Consider the following 25,133-nt stretch of genomic DNA (forward strand, 5'->3'; position numbering starts at 1 on the left):
GAGAGAGGTACGACTTAGAAAACTGAAGACAAGGGGGACTAATCTAGGAGAGTCAGCGGCATGAGAGAAAACGTAAGGCAGAAATGGCTGGTTACATTTGTGGAAGAAAATCAGCTTGACAGTACAGGGCATAGGGTGAGGGAATAAAAGAGAGGTAGAAAGACTTATATTGCCTAGCGGTAGGTCTTTATCTTTTTTTTCTTTTTGAATTTTTTATTTTGAATAATTTTAGACACAGACAAGTTGCAAACATAGTAGAAAAATTTCCTGTGTACATTTCTTCCCAGGCTCCCCTAAGATCAGCACCTTACATAATCTTAGTTAAAATGATCAAGACCATAAAAATAACATTGGTTCAATATAATTAACTAAACTACAGACCTTGTGAAATGTCATCACATTCTTTAACGATTCTTCTGTCTAATGATCTTATGCAGAATTCCACGTTGTATTTAGTTGATACTTTCTTGGTTTCCTTCTATATGTAACAGTGACTCAGTCTTTGCTTCTCTTTAATCGTCTTGATATTTGTGAAAAGTGGTCAGATATTTTGTAGAATGTCCCCTAATTTGTCTTTCTGATATTTTCATGTGATTCGAATGAAGTTATTTATTTTTTGTCAAGGATCCCATAGAAATTGTATAGCATTCTTCTCAGTGCCTCATATCAAGGAGTAGGCCTTTGTCTTTTAAGTACCGGCAGTTAATTGAAGACATTTGATCAGGGCAATATTATATAAAGGAGAGTTTGAGCTCAATTCTGCAGGATACACACTTAAACACAGTGAGAGGGCAAGGTCAAAAACCATTGACTTGAATTTCTCTTGCATGAATGACACCCAAATCAATACCTCTGATGTTTCATCCCAGAGCGAGTCCCGGGGCTTTCTTTTGAGCACTGGACATCTCAGCCTGGCTCGACAGCTATCACTAGTTCTCCCTCAGAGAAACTTGTATTTCTATTTATTGCTTTACTAGTCTAAAATATGCAAGTTCAAAAGAAAAGAATTCGTGTTGTCTTTTCTCTTTTCTTCATTGCTCAAAGTCATCAGTCTCTAAGACCTGGTGATTTTGCCTTGGATCATGGTTTGCATATTTATCCCTTTCTTGCAAACAGCACAGCTTCCATAAGGACTGAGGTATACAGTTCCTTATGTTTTAGACTGCTCTCTGAACCTCCAAGGAGATCTCCCTGTCTCTGGGCACTTAGCCCTGCAGTATACTTTGAAATCCTGAGCCCGATTTCAGTTTTTTTCAATAATGTATTCATCATCATCACGGTCATTGTAAACTCCTGAAGCATTTCTTCCTTCTCTATTTTAGCTGTGTTAAATGGGGATCGTGCTGAGCCCCAGACCCAACAATAATACAGCATTTTATTTAGTGCCTTTTATGTGTTTGGTATTATGCTAAGCACTTTATATGTATTATTTAATTTTCCAAACAATTCTATGAGCTAGGCATTATTATTATTATCTTTATTTTATCAATGGGGAAACAGATTAAGCTACTTGTTCAAAGTTATGCAGCAGATAAATGGTGAAGTCAAGATTAGCACTCTGAACCATCTGACTCCATAGGCCCAGTGTGGAAGCAATCTGTTGCCTGCTCCCCTTCTTTTTAATGGGGGGAAATGCATGTGGGCTATTGGACGGGGACTACCGAAGGCAGCAGCAGTCGAAGGAAAGGGCACTGGCCTTGCTAACTTTTTAAAAGAGACGTAAGGTTCACATTCATAAAGCAAGTCATAAATCCATATATCATAAAAGAGCAGTGCTCCCACGTCCTTCTTTGTGACTACCTTAGCCTTCAAGTTGCCCTTTTGTGATATTTTTTTCCTCAAGACTGTCCTTGATGTTGATCATAAATTGATTTTACCCCATCAAAAGATGTTTTAGGTGCTGATCTGAAATGATCCTAATCTCTACTCCTTACTTCCTGTTGGCTCCTTTTCTGGTTTCTGAAGTCTGAGACCAGCCTTATCTCCTACTATATAAAACCAACCCTTGCCTAGCCGTGCTGCTCTAATTGTGTGTGCACATACTTTGTTCACTGTAATGATGATGATGATGTTGATATTAGAGTTACTTTATTAATTCAGTCATTAGATTGTAAGCTCATGTTTTTTGTGTGCTCAGTCTTATCCCTAGGCCCTGGCCTAGTCCCTGGCAACAGATAAGGAGAAAGAGTAGCTTAATGGTTGAGCATATGAGCTCTAGAATCAAGCTGCTGGGGTGCAAATTTTGAGTCTGCCATTTAATTACCATGTGACTTTGGACAAGATACTTAAGTTCTTGGTGTTCCTTATCTATAAAATGGATACAGTAAAGTACTCACATCATACAATTTAAAGACTAAATGATATAAAATAGTAAAATCACTTAGAAAAGTTCCTGGCAATAATAAGTACTAAATAAATATTTGTTATTGGTGTTGTTAGCAGCCCTCAATGAGTATTTTTTTTTTATAAATTTATTTATCTTGCTGCTTTGAGTCTTCGTTGCTGTGTGTGGCTTTCTCTAGTTGCATGGAGTGGGGGCTACTCTTCTTGTGGAGCACAGGCTCCAGGTGTGTGGGCTTCAGTAGTTGTGGCAGGTGGGCTTCAGTAGTTGTGGCGCACGGGCTTAGTTGCTCCGCGGCATGTGGGATCTTTCTAGGCCAGGGCTCAAACCCCTGTCCCCAGCATTGACAGGTGGATTCTTAACCACTGCGCCACCAGGGAAGCCCCTCAATGAGTATTTGTTGACTGCATTTTGAGGGACTAATCTGTACTAATAAGCACTTTGCTGTGTTTTTTACATATATATCATTTATTCATTAATGTAACACTATGAGGTTGGTACTATTATCCACATTTTACAGGAAGAAAATTGAAACTTAGGTTGAATGACTTGCCCTAGGTCACACAGCTTATAAGTGCTGTGCAGTCAGGATTTGCACATGGTCTGTGTGACTTCAAAGCCTGTGCTGCTTCCACCGTAATACTCAGCTTTCACAGAGGTGCTTTCCAGTTTTTTCTGCCTAAGCAAGTCATAGTGCATTCCTTGAATTTATTGGACTGACTGCATCAAACTGTTATTCAACCATCCAAGTACATGCCCTGCTTTCTGTATTAGGAATACTTTCTTCAAGGGCAGAAACATTGACACCTAATACTGCTGTATACATAGTTGACGATTATGATTGAATGCATAAATGAATGAATTGCTATCATTGTTTCTTCAAAGGTCATTGTAAAGTACTACTAATGGTATCCTTATCAAATAAAAAAAGAAAATTAATACTGGATAATGATTATATTTCCCTGTTTATGATTTATTAATTGCCTACAGTCCTGTAGAGCATATAATAATTGAATACTTATTTTCTTAAGGATTAAAAAATAGCATGATGAACATATATTACCTTACAAAGAGGTTTTCTTCATCCTTTTAGCCCAGAAGTTAAGAATACTGACTGTGTGGGGTTTTGAGGTCATCTTTATGTATCTTTGCTTCCTTCTATCCCCTCACACATACTATAGTATTTATTCATTCACCCAGTTTAGGGATCTAAGAGTGAAGAAGATAAGTAAGGTCCTCACTCTCATGGATCTTGTATTTTAGTGGGAGGAGACAGGCATAAACAGGTAAACAAACAAAATCATTACAGACAGTGACCGCATCTGGCATTTAACAGTTTTCCTTGATGAGGTTGGGAAGTGAGCATCTCTGCTGGGTGGACAGGAAGAGCCATGGTCGGAAGCGCACGACAAAGGGCACACATCTTTCAAAAAGGGCGCACACACATGTTTCTTGTGTTTGGTCAGTCCCCGGTTTAACCCTCTCATGCTTGGATACAACATATGGCTTTTACTTTGTTGTTTAGCCACTTAGGTTCAAAGAGACTGTCAACAATAATGCTCTTCAAAAGTAATAGCATCAAGCAATTTTCACAGGTGCTGGGTTTCTTTTTTGTACTTCCCAGGGTGAGATAGGGCCTAGAAGCAAAGCAGTAGGTTTTCTCTATACCTGTAAAAGATTAGCTGTAGTCATCAGGGATGATGCAAGCAAGGGAAAAAATGCAAGAAAGAGATGAAGCCAAAAAGGACAATTTCTGATTGTAATAGCTGGTTTCTGTTTCCTATCACTGAGCAAGATGAGAAAGTTTTGCAGGGTTTTGTAGGAACAGCTTCCACGGTAGTGAAGAATGACCTCACCCTAAATACCCTACCAGGTGCTTAGCCCCACTGTGAAAATACAAGGTTGATTTCCAACATGAAACAAGCCAGAAGTATGGAATGACATTTTCAGGTGACAATTGTGGTTCTTTTGCCTGTAATTAGCACCTCTTAACCCTCAAACTTGCCCGTGCCTTTTTCAGGCTGTTGAAGCTCAAATCCGAAGTTTTGGGCAGACGCCTTCTCAGCTCCTCATAGAGCCCCATCCTCCCAGAGGTTCTGCCATGCAAGCGGTAAGTGCTGCCTGCACTCTCCTCATTTCTTGCCTCTATTTGAGACCCTGCTTGACATTCATAACCGTTTTTCATTGTGCTTGAGATTCTCCACCACATCTGGGCCTGTTCTTCTTATGCACTGTTTGTGAACTTGCTAACAGCCAGCAAATACTGCCTGTTCTCCTGCAGTCTTCGGGAAGCAGACGTTGCTCCAGTGCTCTAGTATTTCATCAGGTTGTGCTCTGTGTTGCAGAATTAAAAGGCCCATAATTGTCTCGTACCCTCACTCTAGGACAGGATCTCCAGACATGGATAACTTTTCTGGTTTGATCCTATGAGTGTCTAGATTCATTTTCCTATTGTGTTTATTCTTTACATCCCAATATGTTTTTCAGTTTGGGAATTTCAGTTTGGGAAGTAATCCTAATATGTAGGAAATGTTATTGAGAGTCAGGGACTTTGGAGGAAAAAATGATGATGACGATGATGATATACTATATATCAAAGCTTAGTGCATAAAACAGTGATTTATATTTCCTGTGATTCTGAGGGACAGATGGGCATTTCTTGTCTTTCACCTTGGCTCCCTCACAGACTGCTGGGGCAGGTGCTGAGACGCCAGACCGCTCTTTCCACGTGGTCTTTCATCATCAAAGAAGTCCACCCAGGCCACTCCCATGGTGGGAGCCATGTTCCAGGAGAACGCTTTGGCATGACTTCTTGAAGCTTGCTTTTGAACGTGCATAACACTGTTTATGCTGCGTTCTATTGGTCAAAAGCAAGTCAGTCAGAGGCCAGCCCAGAATCAGGAGTAGGGAAATAGACTAGAGCTGTAAAATATGTGGCTGTTCCTCTTTTATGGTTCCCGAAATTTCAGGGGGAAATACTTTACTGATAAAGAAAATTCAGCATAGGAACAAATACTGAATGGCATAACAAAAATCATATTTTAAAACTACAGGCGATAGGCATTATATTTTTTCTTGAATTGTCCCTCAATAAAACAGGTTGCTCATTACTGTTTTAAATTAAGAGTAGGGGATATAATGTCTGTTTCCATAAATGTAATGAATAATTTTTTTTTAATTTATTCATTCATTTATTTTTGGCTGCGTCGGCTCTTTGTTGCTGCGCGCAGGCTTTCTCTAGTTGTGGCGAGCGGGGGCTACTCTTCGTTGCGGCGCGTGGGCTTCTCATTGCGGTGGCTTCTCTTGTTGCGGAGCATCAGCTGTAGGCACGTGGGCTTCAGTAGTTGTGGCACATGGGCTCAGTAGTTGTGGCTCATGGGCTTACTTGCTTCGCGGCATGTGGGATCTTCCCGGACCAGGGCTCGAACCCATGTCGCCTGCATTGACAGGCAGATTCTTAACCACTGCGCCACCAGGGAAGTCCCTGAATAATTGAAAATGGATTCTGATTCCATGTTGTGGCTTAGAATGGTAGAATTTTTTGTTAGATGCCAAGAGGGCCAGGGATACAGATGTGGTCCTCTCTGCCTCTGACCCTCTTTCTCTTCCTTCCTTTCTCTTTCCATAATTCCTTCTTCTCTGTCTTTTCCCCTTTTGCCCTCTTTGTCATCTTCTTTCTTCTTCCAAGTCTTTTTCCCCCTTCTTTCTCTATATGAATTGACCATTATTATAAACTACAAGCATTTAAAAAATTGTTTGCATAACCTTTTCCCCTCAGTGTTTTTAAGCAGGTGAAATCATATTTAAAAGAACATAAAGGGTAGCTTTAGTGAAAAGACTACACGAAAAATGAACATTTGGCAAGAACAATGGAAGATAATGCCATGAAAATAGTAAGAATGATTTATGTGTGGGGTTTGGAATTAGTTTTAGTAATAGCTTGTCAATGAGATGCGGGCTGCTGCGGTGCTGGCTAATGGAAGCACCTCCACTGCTCCATTGACTTTCTACCTGGGTCACAGCACAGCCTTGGTCACTGGGACCAAGAGGGAGTTCCTACTGTCAAGCCTCTCTCCATGGCAAAAGGATGACTGGTTCACTGAGGCGGATCAGCTTTACTGTCCCAAGGGTGGCAAGGCTGGGAAGGCACATGCTTATTTGAGGATGGGAGGTCATGTCTCCCATTATCCTCGTCCTCTGAATCGAATACCTGAACCCCTTTTCAGACCTGTGCAAATTGTGCTTTTCCTCTTATACATACGTGGGTGGGAAAGAAAGGTGTGTTAGAAAGAAACCAGAGTTGTCAGCGAGTGCATACTTAATCTGGGAAAACTGAATGAAATCTGGCTAGTAATTTCCTACTACTACCTCATACTGGACTCGCAGAGGCACCCAGGATTGGATGAGGGTTTTTTCTCTTCCCCCTATTTGACCAGTTGTCCCGCTCATCCACAGCTGTTACTGTGACTCTAGACTAGCCCACTACGCTGGGCTGGGCTTTTTCTTATTTCTAGTGTTCCTTATTCCATACTCACTAGCCAAGGATGTGATGTTGCTCCCAAGAGTTTCCTGCTACTTGCCTGCACGGGGAGCCCTAGTCAGGATGAAATGCACAGGAACAGCCGGAGAAACAGCTTGTTGGAAGGATGCAGGGGACGGTTCTGGATATGGTGTCTGCGGCTTTCTATGGAAAAGGGCTTGTCCTTGCCATGTGGCTAAGAGATGGCCACTAGAGGCACTATGTAAACAAGACATTCTTCCTATACGTTAGAGATTTTCCTGTGTTTTTTTAAGGGCATAAACATTGGAATTATTCAATTTGAGCCTAATTGTATTTACAACATGAGCTGTTAAGCTCAGAAATATGTATCAACTTCCTTTCAGTGAGACTTCATGATGTATGTTTTAGTCTGACTTTCTCGGAGTTTATAAATTGACTTCAGTAAATATTATTTTTTTTAAAAAACCTACGCAGTTGAAAAGTAAGGCTTGGTGTTTTGAAATGACATTCGTTTCCTTTTCCCAGAACTTCGTCAAAGCTAGCTTATAGGATATTTTGTGGTTGGCTGATTGTTTCTCATTTTTACCCAATTTCACAGAATTCCTTAAAACTGTGTAAGAGGTTCTTTGTATAGCAAAGGTTACTTATTGGTATCAGAGGTTTTAAAAATCAAAGACCCAAATGTTATTAATTGTTTTTTACTACCATTCAGATGAGTTCCCCCATCAACCATCACTGCAGCACACACACACACACACACACACACACACACACACACACACACACACACACACGAATGTAGCAGAAATTAAAGCCACCTCGTGCTGCGTTAAGTGCATGCGCCATAATATACACCAGGTGTAGTAATTAGCAGGCACACGAAGGCTGCCTATTTGTCTGGTTTTGCTGCTGTTGCTGTATCCCCCTGTGTTTTCACACCATCAGATAGTTGGATTTAATTGAGGCCACATCAGATGAGGCATTACTGACACCTTTAATTGAATGAGCATCCAGGGAGGATTAACTCATAATATTGATTGGCTTTTAGCCACTTGCTTAGAAGGGTGTCTGGGTAGCTTATTAGTTGCCTTTATTTACACCTTTATGCAAAGAGTGCAAATAGGAATTCTTAGTGCAATATGTTTTTCTAAGTACTCTTAATAACTTTTTTTAAAAAGCACTGATAATAAAAATGCAAATGTATTTAATTTTTTATTAGCAGTTCTGAATAAATACGTGTTATATATATGTGCCTACACATTTACATATACCTGGTGTTTTGAAATATGGCAAGAGGAAAGCAGCCAGAAGCACTTCATCAAAGTGTTTCAATTCTGAATGATACTAATCAGCTATTAGAAAATAGACATGGTAGAGGAGATTTGCTGAAAATGCACAGTGCAATTACTGTATGATGGCATACTACCACTAAAGCCAATAAATCAGAGTGGTGTTATGTATGGCTCAGATTATGACATATGGTTTGTAGGAATGTTCTAAATCTTAGTAGTCTTCCAGATTTATTTTGTTGCTAGTTATTAGAACAGACAATGTTTTGTTTAACATTTTCAGTTACTTTTTGCTTTCCAAAGGAGAAATCAAAAGTCCTGAGCTTTAGTTTCTTTACCAAGAGGGAGGGGTGCATCTAGCTATTTCTCTTTATCCTTAGCTGCAGCAGAAAGCAGTGGCATTTGCATTATAATAGGGCAGTGTTTATGACTTGGTACACTATATAAATATATTGTTTTTACAAGTACATTTAATTATGCATTGCTTTGAAACACCTTTATAATTAAGTTTGTGTATTACATTCATAAATTATTTCTCTACTGTAATAATACATGCATGCTGTACAGCTATTATTTTTAAATATATTTGTTAATTAATTATCTCATTATTTAGTTGTCAAAATCTTCATGCTAACTCAGCACAACTTTTGATGATCTTTGGAAATTACCATGGCTTGCTTTTGTGCCTTATTGCCTATTCTCATTCCTTTTTTTTTTTTTTCTCTCTTTTGTATCAATACTTGACACATAATAGCAATTGGAATGGTTTAACACAATCCCCAATACTTTGCCTATTTAGAATTGAAATCAAATCATTCTTTTAGTTCTTCATGGGAATTGGGTGGGGAAGGGAGTTAATAAAATTTATGGATTTTTAAAGTGTTTCTGTTAATGTAGTTTACTTCAATCACCTAGAAATTCAACTAATGACATACATGAAAACCAAACAAATACTAATTGCTGTTTCTATAAGCCTTTCTGCTTCACTGTGCTCTCACTTGCAACTTGTGTTAACATGGTCTTCCCTGTTCTTTTCCTGCACCCTTTCTTTCTTGTCTTTCCTTGTCTTTTCCTTCTTGTATATTTGGATCTTGTCTTGCCCACTCAACAGTATCTCCTCCTGCAGAGTCCATTGATGTTCACAGACCAAGCTCAGCAGGATGTTATCATGGTTCTAAAGTTCCCCTCCAACTCCCCTGTCACTCACGTGGCAGCCAACACCCAGCCTGGGTTGGCAACTCCCGCTGTGATCACAGTCACTGCTAACAGGCTATTTGCCGTGAACAAGTGGCACAACCTTCCGGGTAAGTAAAGAAATATCCTTATAAGGCATAGTATAACTGCTGAACACTGTATCAAGATATTTTAATATCCACCTAAATATATTATATCTCAACATTTAAGCCTATTAGTTTTCAAGCATTAGTCTGAATTAAAATTAAACATACTTTGAAAGGTTTAAAGAAGTTCCCTCTGAGGCATATAATACAAAAGTTAAAACATAAACTCTTAAAAACAAACAAACAAAAAAACATAAACTCTTCTTTGGCATCTGGTGGTTCTTCTTTATTCCTTGGAGATAAATATTATTTCTCATATAATGATATTCTATATTGTGTCCATAAATAGTATGTATTTATTTAGCAGATGTTCCTCTTTTTTCCACTTATTCATTTGCTCAATAAACACGTCTGATTGTCTACTATGTGCCTTTTTGTACATGGCATGGAAGTATTTGTTGTGGATGATAGAAAAAAGAACACTTAAATTACCCAGCTAAAATATTACAAACCCATAAATACATTCTGTTCTTTCATTAAGTGCTGAATAATTAGGGTAACTAATGGCAAGATACTGAAATAACCAACAGAATCACAAACAGTCAAAATTTGAAGAGACATGAGAGTTCGTCCAGTCTAGGCCCACATTTTACCAGTAAAGATACTGAGCCCCAGGGAGCTTGCCTTGTTCAGTATCACATATGGCAAGTCAGTGGCAGAACCAGGTTTGAACCCAAGTTTTCTGACTCAAATTTTATGATCACCCCTCTGTGATTTATTGTCTCTCATTAGAACAGGAATGTTGGGATCTGGATTTAGTACTGTTCCTTTTGGCCACTAGTTAGAAATTCTTCTTTTACAGAAGGAAAATCTTTTAAAGTCCTGGAGATTATAGGCTTTTCTTCCCAAGCCGTTGTTTTAGGTAGGAAATTTTAAAAGTTAGATTTTAATAGTCTGTTAACTTGTTATTAAATCTGTAAAATGTGCATAAAGCACTACCCATTATAATGCCTGAAATGGTTGCACAAATATAAATTCTTGAACAAGGGCCTCATGCCAAATTAAATGCAAGAGATTTTAGAATGGAACAGGATTGAATTGACGTTCAGACAAAAAGTAGGTGCACTAACTATGTTCAGCAATGTAATAAGGTATGCATCGTGACGAATCTGTGGTTGGTATCAGAATTGCTTAAATATAGCCGTTTTCCTGGCCATTAGAAATGAAATGAATGGCGATATTTGATTAGAGAATAGATTTCATAACAGTAGAGAAGGTAGAAATCAAGGCAGGTATAGTATCTCTATTATTAGGCCCTTTTAGTCCCTTTTCTTCAAATGAACATATCTTACAGAGGTAAATGTGTATGCAAATGACATACTTATATTTTGGGACCAAAGATTATAATTTGATTAACAACTGGGATTTCTTTTTTGTTTGTTTCTTTCTCTAAATACGACTCGTTAGAAGAAGAACATGCTGACGGTGTGTTCTGCAATGCACACCAGAGGATCTACCTCTGCTGTGTGCAGTTACCCTTAGAGCCTGGCAAAAGCACCAGTGTGTGTGGCCTAAGGGCCCCTGCAAACCATGCTTATCCTGGGTGGTTAGATGTGGTGGCTCTGAGAACCTCTTCAGTCTAAACAGAGTGACAGTACATGTGAGGAGGGACAAAACTTTTCAACTGCTAGAAAGCCCTGAGCACTCTCCACCTCTATCTTTAGTCTTAGGCTAGCAATGAGCTAGCTCAGCAGGAACTGAACTGGCTCAACCAGAGGGCTGCTAGGTCTCCAGCTGATACTTAGTCGTTAGGCTCTCTCCCTCAGCACCGATGACTGAGCTCCTGACACACCCCTTTGGAGCAAGCCCATTTCCCTGGGCTCCCCTTAGTATCAGTACTTGATTGTCAACTGTTCTCTTCCCTACTCCACACTTTTCTATAGATCTGTAAAGTGATTTGGGGGCTGCATCCCTCTGCTGGAGTACCACATATGGTACATCCACCTGCTCTGAGCCCAAGCTCACTTTTCTGTAAGGTAAGAGCTTGGGAGACTGCATAAGTTTTGCCAATTCTTTGCCTAGAATTCTCCCTCGTGGGCTTTCTTTGGGTCTGTACCTTGTGTCACTGGTGGTTTTTGTCCCCATCCTCTGGCTTTATAGTACGACACAGCAACTCTTCACCAGATAAATTACAAAGAATGATAACATATGGAAATACACAGGTGATTCTCTTTCTACAATGTGATCTCCAATTCTCAATACACCTACACCTAAAAATATTAAGCATACATTTTGTTAAATCTGTGCCTCATTTCAGGTATGTTTATTTACATAAACCTGATCTTTCATCCTGTGTTGTGCTGCCTTTACCTGTCAGTATGCCTTGATTTAAAACAAATGTCAAAACTTCCTAACAGCTTTTTTTTCAATGAATATCAAATTCATGTTGCAGTTTTTTTTAGTTTAGATTCTGGTTCTTTTCTGAGGTTCTGTGATTTCCATAGCTTGTTCATTAGACAGCTATCTCCTGTCAATGCAGTGTCTGAGTCCTGATTTAGGGGAAGAATCATCTTTATCCTTCCATCTCACTCAAAGGACCTTGCAGAGCCTCTGAAACAATAAAATAAAGGCACCTAGTGTCTAGAGAGCATTTTGTAGGTTCTGAATACTGTTTTAATCACTTCACACATATTAACTCACTGAATCCCCTCAACAACCTTAGGATGTAGGTTCTGTATTTAGGTTGAAATTGCCATTTCTGTAGGTCAGAAAGCCAGGTATTGGTGATTTCATGTGGTTCAACCTAACCCATCTAACCTGTTTTACAGAGCAGGAATCTGAAACACCGAGACAACATAATTTTCCCAAGGTCACACAGGCAGTTAGTGGCAGAACTGGGATTTGAGGCATGACCAAAGATAGTTAACCTCCTAAATCTCTTTCACTGACAGTCTGGTTTTAATGTTTCTATGATCCCAGATTCTCAAAGTCGTAGCGAAAACTTCTCAAGGTATTGGTGTTGATTGGCACTGGTATTGCTGGAAGTAAATGGCCCTGTTGGGTAAATCGGGGGCTGTGGTGCATTTTCCCCGATGATTCCCTATATGTGCCCTGTGATTTCCTTACTGGCAGAGCTAGTAATCAGCAAAGACAATACCTTCAGTAAAAGAGGGAGTCATATGCCTTCCTTTTTTCATCTACTTTAATGTCTTATATATACTCAACTCTAATTTTCAGTGCTAATATTGTACTTACTCAGGTTATTTTATCAGTATTAATGATCTTCCAAAAGATCATTGAAAAATCCTTGAAAAGTTGGCATTTACTAACAGGGGAAGTGCTAACATCAGAAATTTAGAATTAATCTAATGAACACATTGGAATGTATCCCATTTTTATTTTCAGCCCCTCAAGGACAGTCAGAAAGACTTCTTAAAATCTGATGATAGTAATATCATCTTAATCTTAGTATCTGATGATATTAAGCAGAGCTCTAATACCAACCAAGCGGTAGTTTAAATGCTTATGAGTCTATAAAAGGCAGATGCAGACCAGATTGAATGGCTGAGTTATTGGAGGAAAATCATTTGGAAAAGGACCGAGAATTTAACTCTCAGATTTACAAAGCTGAAAAAGATCATCTATTCTAAGCCCTTCATTCTGGGGCTTCTGATTTGCCTAAGGTTGCACAGCTGGCCAGTGGTCACTCCTGCTTCTCACAGCACTTCCTCTCCACCTCAGGTCCTTCTGCCTTTCACAGGGAAACAGCCTACAGAATCTCTTTTCAATCACAAAATATAAGTACATCTGAACCTTTAGAACTATTTTGAGAATTAAACAAACTGTTCTTAGTATGGATTGATTTTTGTTACTCATTTGCTTCTCAGAGTATTTTTAAATTGAAACTATGGAAATATTAAATATTAATAAAAGTTTTTTTAAAACTGCAATCAGATCTTTAGGGAAACATTTCAGCCAAATGCATTTAACTAAAACATTTATCTGCAGATAGCTTTCTTTATTTTTATTCAAACTTTCAATTGATTGATTTTACGTGATGGATGAAACATTAAATGCTCCTTGACTTAGAGCTTTCCCTTTCTCCATCATAAATTGACGTTTTTGTGGCTCCTTTGTGCTGCAGCATTCAAAACTGCCTTTTTAAGAAGTAACAAAAAATAGTATTTGCTACAGTCAGCAGATGGTTGTCACATTTTGTTTTCAGTGCGCCTTACCACTTAATTTTGTTTTGTTGCAGAATCAGAGGTTGCCAGTGAAGCATCTGCTATAGCTTATGGCCTAGGACTGGAGCCACTGCTGATGGCACATGTTCAGAACAGCACTAATCTAAAATAAATGTTTAATAAGCTAGCCATAGAAGCACCTGGAATTTTTTTTCTTTAAATTTTACAAAACTGTATGAAAAATTTGGAGGTTAGAAACAATTCTACGTGAGATTCGACTTACACATTTTAATGTAGTTTAGTATATGAAAAATAATGCTTTTTTTTTTTTTTATCGTTTGTGAATTCCAGCTCATCAAGGTGCTGTACAAGACCAGCCATGCCAGCTGCCAGTGGAAATCGATCCTCTCATAGGTCTGTCACTTCCTTCTCTCTTTGCGATTCATTAAGCTCTGTATGGTGGCCCTGAAGTGTAGATTACAGTTGTTTTTCACTTGCTGGTTGCTGGGAATGGAATATTCCTGATAAACCATTTGCATGCAAATTGGAATGCAATGAGCTGTGGCTATGCTGGTATTTCATCAACTCCCCCTCGTTGGTTTGCCTAATTTGAACAGGCCTAGGACGCGTGTCACTGAAAATTAATATGGATGCTGTAATAATGTGTGATTGAGAATGCGCATGAAGTTCTGTCAGGATAATATTGGATCTTTTCATCACTCAGACTTGTTGATGAGCAGGAGCGAGGCTCGTTATGATGAATTGGTGTACCAGTAATGTGATGGAGCTTCTTTGCTCGGGAAATTTTCATAATAACAGTGGGGTTCTTAGCAACACTGTGTTGAGAAAAATAAGACTGTAGTGCCAGGGTTTCATCATTAAAGGAGATCAGTCCTTTCTTCCTGGACGCTCCATTCAATCTGAGGGGATTAATGTGCAATTGCAGAGCAGTTTCAAAGTTGAAATATATGGCCCAGCCAATGGCAGTGTTAAGGTATTTGTATTCATTTTCCTAGGGTCCTACAGCCCAATAAATTGCCATTTGAGGTTAAATTTGTTCAGGGTGAAAAAAAAAAAAGAAAAAAGGAAGAGCCCAGAAAGAGCCATTGGGATGAAATGACTGTCTGCAGCAGATGACTTAGAATATATAATTGCTGTTGTGCTTTTTGAGTAGGTTAGTTGAAATCTCCACTTTAGCATTTTTCAGCCTATAGTGGGGATTTCAAATGTGGCCCCACTAAGAGTGTTAAGCCTTGATATTGAAGATTTTAGTCAATAACTTTCAGAATAAAAAACTTAATTACCTAGCTGCAGGGGTGTGCTACTAGCATGGATGTTTGGCCTGCAATTTTGTCAAATTGCCCTGGCACAAGTAAATTTGTTAGTATTTTAAAGTCTTTAGATAAAGCATATGAATAAGCTCATTGATTATTTTAAAATTCAAGGTGTTCCCTTTGTGTATGTCACCTTTTTTTGTCTTTAACACCATTGTTTCAGTGGAGAGCTAAATGACCACCATTTGCAGATTAATTATCAAGATGAACTAAAGTAACCTTAAGCTCAAAACTAAGTCATCATTTCCCCAAATATAAGCAGAAATCTAAGAAGTAACTATCTATATGAAGGCTAATTACTACCCTGCTTCCTAAATCTTATTTTGCTTTGAGTAGATATGATTTGCCGTATATTTTTAAAAAACTTAAATCCTCACTTGGGTAAAGTTTTAAGAGTCAGGAAAATAATAAAACCCATTTGCTATGCTACTTAAAGCCTGATTTCTGAAGTATAGAATCATTGTCTTGACAATGAATATCATATAGCATAAAGTCTAAATTAATTCAGAAATTGTGACCCTTTAGACAAGGCATGGTGAACTTTTTTGGTAAAGGGCCAGATAGTCAATATTTTAGGCTTTGTGGGCCATAAGGTCTCAGACACAACTACTTAAGTCTACTGTCATAGCACAAAAGCAGCCACAGACAATATATAAACAACTGAGCATTGCTGTGCTCCAATAAAATTTTATATACAAAACCAGGCACAAGCCAGATTCAGCCTGCAGGCCATAGTTTTCTTCCCTACTCTAGATCATTGGTCCTCAGACTGTTTGCTCCTGTATCCCTAAAATAATTGTTTAAAACCACGTACCTTCTCACACATTTTTAAGTTGACATCTGAAAGTTTAAATGTGACATCATCACAAGTTTAAGTAGTTACAGTGGTTATTGTTTTTGGCATAGTGTATAAAATTTTAAATACATCCAGTAGAATCTAAATATCAAAGTCACTGGAGAGTCAGCATTTTCTGTTTTAAAAAGTGCATGAAAAAGCTTTTAACATTTGAAAATTGTACGTATTCCTTTCTCATCTTGAATTTATATTTTCATTGTACTTTCCTTGCACAATTTTATTTTAACTTTAGAAAATTGATTACCCTACTATACTGTTTTCAGCAATAAAAATATGTATGTAAATGTAAACATTGAAATTTCCTGTGACCATAAGGCTCAGCTCAAAAAGTTAATCTGCATTGAGTTATTACAAATATTATTAATACACACTTATTACAATTTAAAATTTTAATAAATATTATTGAACAGAAAACACATTTATTGGAAATAGGAGATACAGCTTTAATGAAATGAATAGGGCTTTTCTGTTCATGTATTCATGGATAAACATTATTTGTTGCTGAATGAGACAGAATTTGTCAACAGTTCTGATCTTTTGGGATTTTTTTAATAGATGGAAGCTTTGAGGAATGTTACATAAGAAAATAGATGGGAAAGGAAAGAGTCTTATTTTAACTATGTCATTCAAATCGTTGAACTCTTTCCGAGTTATGTGACAAAATTCACAGAGTGATGTATTATTAAGGATTACTTTTACGGTCTATCATTAAATAACCATTTTAACAGTCTATCACTGAAACTTATTTTTAATGATCTATCAATTGACAGCATGATTAGATCCTCCTTCCCTTTTATAGAAAGCAATGAATTGGAAACCACCTGCCCTGCGAATGATTTGATACCTAGGCGTTCACCTTCCAGCATCACATCAGTATTTTGAATTGGTCCCTTTTTACTATGGTGCTTTACCCCAGGGTAAAAAAAGAGATTTTTTTACCCTGGGGTAAAGCACCATAGTAAAATTCTATCTAGTGGAACAAGAGCATGCAAAAAGGGAGGTAAGAAAGGAAAACTCACAGGAGAGTTCTCAGGCAAATCTGTTTTAGGCAACAGAACATATGAAAGTTGAGGAACTAGAAATTGATTCCCTTAAAACCATCTGTGCCTGTGTGTTCCTTGGGAAATCTTATACCCCAAGGGATATGCATGTCCCAGTTTGAAGACTGCTTATCTAGACAAATATACCTAATTTTCATCAAATAAAAATACTTTCCGTATGGAATCTTAGGAAGTTTACTAGAGAAAATAAAGAGAGATAAAGGAAAGGCAGTTGGGAGATTATATCGATTGGATGGATGGATGGATGGATGGATGGATGGATGGGGGGTTGCAATGTTAAATTATAAGTAAGCACTTATTTGGAAAATAGATCATCTGAATGCTGAAGGGGCATCAGCCTTTACCCATGGATACTTTGTGGTCATTCAATTCAAAATGATGCACATGCCCAGATCTGTCAAATTAGGTCCTCCCAGGAAATCATGCCAAAAAGACGAGTGAAAGTTTGTATCATAGGAGTGAAAGTCATATAAACATTGGCAAAAATAAACATTGTTATAATTTTCATGTGGAATGAAGAACTGTAGTAACCAGTATAGAAAATACTACATATCTTGTCTTTAATTGCTAGGTTTCTTGGAATTAAAAAACTAAATGGTATCACACAGCTTCACTGCAGTGAGATGCTAATGTGTCTCCACGATACACTATGATACATAAAAGCTTTTTTCATCTGCCAGCAAGTTCCCTTTGTGTGGAAGGAGGTAGGGAGTGATTCTCAGCTAGAATCGGCCCTTTTTACTACTGCTATCACTTACTAGCCCATTAATCTCCCCAAAGTATATGAAGCCTATTATCAAATAGTATCTAATAATCCTACATGGTTAAGTTGTATGGTCAGACACTAGCAGAATTTTGCAGTATTTCACATGTATATGAATATGTTTGCTGTGTTGCGTGTGCCATGAGGGCGAGGGATATTTTATTCCTCTGTATTCTAGCACAGGACTGGAGAGTATTTTGAACACTTTTTTCTTCCATATTACTTTCTGAGCCTTCTATTGAATTGGCCATACTAACTTAGTTACTACATACAATGAATATAACATAGATATATTTCTTTTTTTAATTTTTATCAACAGTGCATCTAGGGTATTTTTTTCCCCAAAAAACTGCAAACTATGGTACAAAGAACATAATAATCAGAGGCAGAAATTTATTTTGTTTGTTCTCATGTCTGGTATGATCAAGTTTCTTTAGCAGTGTAAGAACCATAATTTGTATTGGAAAGTTGGTGATGAAATAACTCTTAGATCACTAGCAACAAAGCTTTCTGTTTGGCTTCATAATGCCAAAAAAGGCATCTCAGTGAGAACTCCTTTGCTGATAATGACACACTTGATAGTGTATTTCTGGAGGATTATTACTCTTCACATGTGCATGATGTTGCTCTGTGTCTGACCTTGTGCCTCGTGACAAAGCCCATCTCAGGTGCCCTGTAGCGCTCTGAAAACACACTGCCAGACTGGCTTGTTTTATTGCTTACAGGAGTAAGAAAGTGGCAGTGTGCTATGCTTTGACTTCTTCAATTACAAGTATCTTTAATAAATAGTCATGTTACCCTTTCCTTACATGCAAGTGCAGCTGTAAACAGGGGAAATGGGAGTTCACATGTAGTCAAATTAAAGACCTGTTAAAGCCAAAGTAGTACAAGATGCTACAATATTTCAAATATATGACATTTATATTCTAGTATCTCTTCCTTGTGACAGAAAGTTAAAGGTAATAGATTGTCACAACATGAATCCATTCTCATGACAGTAGATGTAATGAGATTGTCAGAAATACAAACCTAACTGTGATGCGATCTGGAGATTCTAATCTAGTTTGGTCCTGCCCAAGAGCTAGATAGAATGTTCTGAGAATTGTATACTATGTATTTTAAAATTGTAGTGTATTATTGTTTCTTTCCTCTAGGCAGAATTTTTTTCTGAGCTGTTGAATTTGGCTACCCCTGTTCTTCCGGCAATCAGATTGTGTTTTCCTACTTGGTTTTTCAAAGATTACTATATTGCATATTAAAGATCAGATATTCTTATCCTGGAATGTATTGTCTCTCCTCCCTCCGCCCCAACCCCCAGTATGACAAACTATGGGATGTCTTTGCGCATGTGGGTTTAGGAGGCTTTTTTTTCTTCCTCTGTTCTCATAGCCAGCAATACAGGAATGCACAGGAGGCAAATCACTGACCTTTTAGACCAAAGTATTCAAGTGCATTCCCAGTGCTTTGTCATCACTTCGGACAACCGCTACGTTCTCCTCTGTGGCTTCTGGGATAAGAGTTTTCGAGTCTACTCTGCAGACACAGGTAACTTCATCATTTCTTCATCAGTGAACTGAAGTTTATGACAAGTGATGTTCAGAGGCTTGAGAATGCTTTCTCATCTTCTTCCCTCTAAAAATTACAGAATTCTAAAATTTGTGAAATAAAGACAGTTTTCTCCTTTCAAGTAATAATCTACTCTGTAGTCCATTATTAAGTTAACTTCAGAATGCTTTTAAGAGGCAGTTTTTGGTAGGCTTGTCTCCCAAGCTTCATACTTGCAGAATGAACGATTCATTTCGAAAGCATATCCTGGTATGTAAATACAATATGCACGTGTATATGCATAATCGTACGGCAAGTGCACATACTTATAGGTGTATTTCCCCACTTTAGTGTTATATAAAGGTTATTTTTTCCCTACTGGAAATTCTCATTAAGTGTATTTCTTGGGAGCAGATATCTTGCCTCCACACAATTCTGCACAGAATCTTGCTGAAAACTACACCATCATGAAGGAAAGTAGCTGACTACTGATTTTATGTGTGACAGGAGGTCTTGTTAAAAATATAAAAGTTTAAGTATAGGACTTCCCTGGTGGCGCAGTGGTTGAGAGTCCACCTGCCGATGCAGGGGACGCGGGTTCGTGCCCTGGTCCGGGAAGATCCCACATGCTGCAGAGCGCCTGGGCCCATGAGCCATGGCCGCTGAGCCTGCGTGTCCGGAGCCTGTGCTCCGCAACGGGAGAGGCCACAACAGTGAGAGGCCCGCGTACCGCAAAAAGTAAATAAATAAATAAAAAGTTTAAGTATGTATATTCATTTGCATGCATCTTCCCAAGGGACAAACCAAACTCAAATCAGTATTATTACACAATATCCAGTCCAGTAAATGGTTGTATATTTTTGCATATAGGAAATTGAGAACATTGAAAAATTTAATGGAGTCTCTTTAAAGTATTTTAGAAACTGTTAGAGGATGAAGTAAACTTATAGTAAATATGTAGTTGTATATTTAAAATAATTAAAATTAGATATTAATGCATTAGAACTTGATAGATACTGTGGAAGTAGATAGTTCAACTAAAACAAGGATCTACAAATAATTATCTTGATTAAATGTTGTAGGATAAGAAATTTTTAAAAACGGAAATTTCTAGTTAATTAAATGTTTTACAGCAAATCATCTTTCAGTTATGTTAATAATCTCTATAAAATGTATGAGTCCATGCTCCTGCCTTAGTAAGTATAGCATATTAAAAAATTAATTCTTGGGCTTCCCTGGTGGCGCAGTGGTTGAGAGTCCGCCTGCTGATGCAGGGGACACGGGTTCGTGCCCCGGTCCAGGAAGATCCCACATGCCGTAGAGCGGCTGGGCCCGTGAGCCACGGCCGCTGAGCCTGCGCGTCCGGAGCCTGTGCTCCGCAACGGGAGAAGCCACAACAGTGAGAGGCCCGCGTACCGAAAAAAAAAAAATTAATTCTTGGTTATCCAAGGAGTTTGTCCTAGGTATATTTTGATGATAGCATTGTAACAATAGCAATGAGAGAGTAGGGGAAAATAGTTAAATATGTACTGTGCATAGAATAAACCCTAGAAGTTGTTTTCAGGCATGTCCTATTTAATTTTTGTTTTATGGAATTGATGATCTGATGTTCTCATAATTTCCATCTTTATTCTGTAGAATAAAGAAAGAAAGAAAACATTATCATTCAGGTCTTTCTGATTACTTGGGTTTTTACTAGATGTTTAGGTCTGTGAGGTTGATTACTATTGAATCTAAAACTCCTCTGGAACTCTTTAAAAATGCAATAGGGATTGATAAGCTTTCCTAAAATATATTTATTATTATAATGAATTTTCTCTGATTTAATTATCAGATTTAAATTTTAACCTTTTCTTTCACTATTATGGTAATGACAACCTTGGCATTATTTGACCTCAAACTGTGGTCCCTTCTCACACAAACTTTCAGATTAAAATTGTTACATCCTCTCACAAGTTTTCCTTAAACATTCTTTTAGATTGCATATTGTTTTTTATACATTAAAAATTATTTTTTAACTCACATACAGTAAAATTGATTTTTTTGGTTATAGTTCTTTTCGTCTGGGCATTGTATACAGTTATGCAGCTGCCACCACCACCACAGTTAAGACGCAGAGCAGCTGAGGTCCCCCAGAACCCCCTGTGCTGCCCCTTTGTGGTCAGCCCCTTCCCTCAGCTCACCCCCCTCAGAACCGCTGATGTAGCCTTCATCCCTATAATTTTGCCTTTACCAGAATGTCAGAAAATGGGATCATATATATATCAGCCTTTGGTTTTGACATTTGAGGCTTTTTGAATTTGTTGACATTTCATACCATTTTAAAAAGACGTTGAATATTAATATTTGTAAAGTAAAGCTAACCTCCCTTTTATATAATACTAATAATTAAAATAATTCTTGTAGTCACACAGTTCCCTAGAATTTACAGAATTCCTTCTTTCTCATACATGATATTGTGTCAGCCTGACAATAATCCTATGAGATACAACAGGTGTCCTTCGCTCCATTTTTCAGGTGATGAAACCGAGGTTTAGAAAGGGTAAGTAACTTGTTGATATCTGCGTAGATAATGGTGCTAGAACTGGGCATTGGAGCCAACTCCTCGGACTTCAGGTGTGGCATCTTTGTGACTATACCATGTTATCTCATATAAGTGTTACCTGTTTAAAAACTAGGTTCCTAGAGCGTCTGCCATGTTACTTTACTTAATAAACTAGATGACGTTCCTTCCCCTTTCCAAAAGCCTTCTACTTTATTACTTTTTAAAACATGCATATGCGTGTGTATGTATAAAACATTTTCTAAGAAGTAGCCTCATTTTAAACTTCATTTCAGTGGGACTGACTTACCACGTACACTAAAAATATTTATACTTGCCAGGAAAGTTGTGAAAAAAATCTCAAATGATAGTTCTAATATCTTTCTTAGTATCTTGTATACAAACTCTGATGGTAGTTTTATTTTAAATTATTTAAATTTTAAACGTGTCTGTGTTTTTATGATAATAGGAATATTAAATATTTTCTCCTAAGTTTGGCAGAGACACGGAAAAATTGTATGATCAATAATATATAATGGCATAGCTATCACAAGTGTTGAATTCAATTATATTTTGGCACATAAGCCAAAAAAAAAAGTCCTTCTCTTATTAGATTTGGCGGGGCAGGGAAGCGGGGGTAGAGAGAAACACGGTTGTAACAGGAAATTCTTTAAACATAAATCATGTTTTCGGGACACAACCAGAACAGCAGAGGCAACAATAAAACCTTCACTCGGCAGTGGGAATTATTTTCAGGCCACATTTTAGATTCAATGGTGCAGAGTCCTGAGCTTGAATTTTTTTTATTTGTAGCACAGCTGTCAAATAAAACATTAACTAGAAAATTTGTTCTGTCAAAAAGAAGATATTCTAGTGCTTGTGGTAATATTTGATATTAGTGTGTGGAGAGGTGGACTGGTATTAAAGGAAACAAAAAATAAAGGTTGAGGAACACTTATGAGATTATCAGAAAATAATTTACCAAAAAGAGCAGCAGGTATTTATATGCTGTGATTTATTTAGGAGGAGTGAACCTCAACCTCATAGCAATAACAAATATTGCTAAGGAAGGCTGCCAGAAGAGGAAAAAGCAAACTGAAAAAAATAATGTTTTCCAAAGTTGAGCCCAAAGGATAAATTGTAGAGAATGAAGTTAATTTGTATTAAAATATGAAACTCTTTAGATGTAAATACTTAAATGTCACTCCCTCATCTCGATCTTCCAAGCAAATAGCTGCTCCTTTGCAAGCCTCCTGGCGTACGTGGAGCATTTGGGTTTCCTGTATGCCATGACCTCAAGTACCTAATTGTAGTTGCTTTACTCATCCTCACTTCTACAACCCACTGAATTGATGGGTATCACATCTTAAATAGGCCTACTCTAAATAACCCATTTAAATCACTCCTGTAGTTGACATGCTCTCAGCATTTAGTATAGGCTGAGGCAGAAGTCACTGTACATACAGAAGTCAAAAACATAATCACATTACGGGGTGTTCAGTTTTTTCAGTAGTTAAAACTCACTGATTCAACCTTCAGTTTTCGAATGAGAGTGCATTCAGCTCCCTAACTTTTGTCTCATCCTTAGTAAGGCCTGCCTCTCATCTAACCCCACCCAATTTACCCCTAAACCTCTCTACTTTGTCCTTCATATAAATTGTAAATGATGCAAAAATTATTAGATTTTTAATATTTAATTTGCTTTCTTCTTTTCCATTTTTTTATTCTAGAAAGTCTTGACTTCTTCCAACCATATCCTTTATTGATAAAAGCTAATTTTTAAAATGAATGTTTTGTCGTTAATTTAAAAGGTTGAAGAAATTCAGAAGTGAACATTTTTAATATTTAGCAGTTAAAATACCTGCTTTGACTAAAGTCTTTATCCATGGGAGAAAAAAAATGTCCTTTATTAATTTTGCAGTTTGAGATTGATATGAGTCTAATCTTAAGTTACTCTTAGTAGACTGTGTACAAGAGAAAACACTGTATTTGACTTTCCATCTGATTTGGATAAAGTACATCTCAGTATTTTACTTGTAAATTTGCAGACTTTATAATAAGCTTTTGGTCTATTAAAACCAATAATTTAAAAAATTTAGTGGAAATACTTTTAGTTCTATGTATTGTTATCTTGAAAAGTTTATACATGTAGATACATGTAGATACCAATACTTAATTGAGACCTTAAGCTTTAGAATAGGTTATGATGTGTTCCAAGTTAAACATATAAACTTTTTAGGCATACTTATTTTTTTCCAGCTTAATGGTTTTTATCTTGAACATCTGAATTGTATTTTTTATGACCCCACTGAAACGCTTATTTGAAAAAGAAGAAACACTCATGCTGAATATTAAGGGTAGACATTCTATGACATTCATTTGTAGATTCTCTAGACATTTCAAAGAGAAACGTTAGCTAGAAACTATAGGGAGAGAGTGGAAGGGCTGCTATAGATATTTAATTCTTTAGACAAGTTTGTGTGAATTATAAACACCATATCTGATTAAGCAAAACAAATCTAAACGGTTTTTTTCTCACACTGTTATATGAACAGATCATCCTGTGTTTAACATCCTAGATACACAGTAAGTTTACTGGATACCCCCGTCCTCACCCTACGCCTAATCATTACTGTTAAACCGTCATAATCTTAATTTCATCATCCTCCCGCCTCCCCAGGAACTTGCATCCTTCAGGCAATTAAAACAAAGAAAGAATGACCTGGCTCAGATTGTGGTGACAATATGTTAGTTCTTTTATCAAAATTTAGTTCATGTAAGCCTGATTTGAAGAAGCTGGGGAAGGGTAAGCTGGGACAAAGTGAGAGAGTGGCATGGACATATATACACTACCAAATGTATAAAACAGCTAGTGGGAAGCAGCCGCATTGCACGGGGAGATCAGCTCGGTGATTTGTGACCACCTAGAGGGGTGGGATAGGGAGGGTGGGAGGGAGGCGCAAGAGGGAGGGGATATGGGGATATGTGTATATGTATAGCTGACTCACTTTGTTATACAGCAGAAACAAACACACCATTGTAAAGCAATTATATTCCAATAAAGATGTTAAAAAAAAACAGAAGCTGTCCAAAGTGGCTAATACTGTCCTTGTATAGATCACTTTGAAGACTAGAAGAAGAAATAAATTGGCTTTACTAATTCAGAGATGGGTTTGTATTAGTGAAGTTTGAATGATAGAGTATCTACAGAAAGGCAACTAAGTTTTGCTTTGTTTTGAATCATACAGAGTAACTTAAATTGTTGAAATGGTTCCAAATAAGGGTTTTCCTGGGCCTGCTTTAATCATTAGACATGATTCATTTGTAATTTATAGGAGCTATGTATAATAACATTATTAGTTGAAATAGTTTTAACATATGTCTTAAATGTGACTATCACTCTTCAATTGATTTTGTGGTGGTTGTTAACTATTCAA

At 37.5% G+C, this 25,133-nt stretch overlaps 1 protein-coding gene across 4 annotated transcripts in view; it reads left to right on the forward strand.

The window, feature by feature from the left end:
* Positions 1 to 25,133, forward strand: part of LRBA (LPS responsive beige-like anchor protein) — a 743,236-nt gene that overhangs the window by 690,303 nt on the left and 27,800 nt on the right. For 3 of the 4 annotated variants that reach the window (XR_014326184.1, XM_082838660.1, XM_082838661.1), the window contains 4 exons: positions 4,362 to 4,451; positions 9,258 to 9,435; positions 13,947 to 14,009; positions 18,999 to 19,154. Coding sequence is in view for 3 of the 4 variants with exons in the window: in XM_082838660.1 (XP_082694786.1) it covers positions 4,362 to 4,451; positions 9,258 to 9,435; positions 13,947 to 14,009; positions 18,999 to 19,154 (487 nt within the window). In the remaining variant the exon portion in view is untranslated. Of the gene's footprint in view, positions 1 to 4,361; positions 4,452 to 9,257; positions 9,436 to 13,946; positions 14,010 to 18,998; positions 19,155 to 21,671; positions 21,731 to 25,133 lie in introns of those variants that run through there. The other variant, XM_082838662.1, reaches the window with a different exon arrangement.

This window comes from Leucopleurus acutus (assembly GCF_964270905.1).
Source record: "Leucopleurus acutus genome assembly, chromosome: 4".
Classification (NCBI taxonomy): domain Eukaryota; kingdom Metazoa; phylum Chordata; class Mammalia; order Artiodactyla; family Delphinidae; genus Leucopleurus; species Leucopleurus acutus.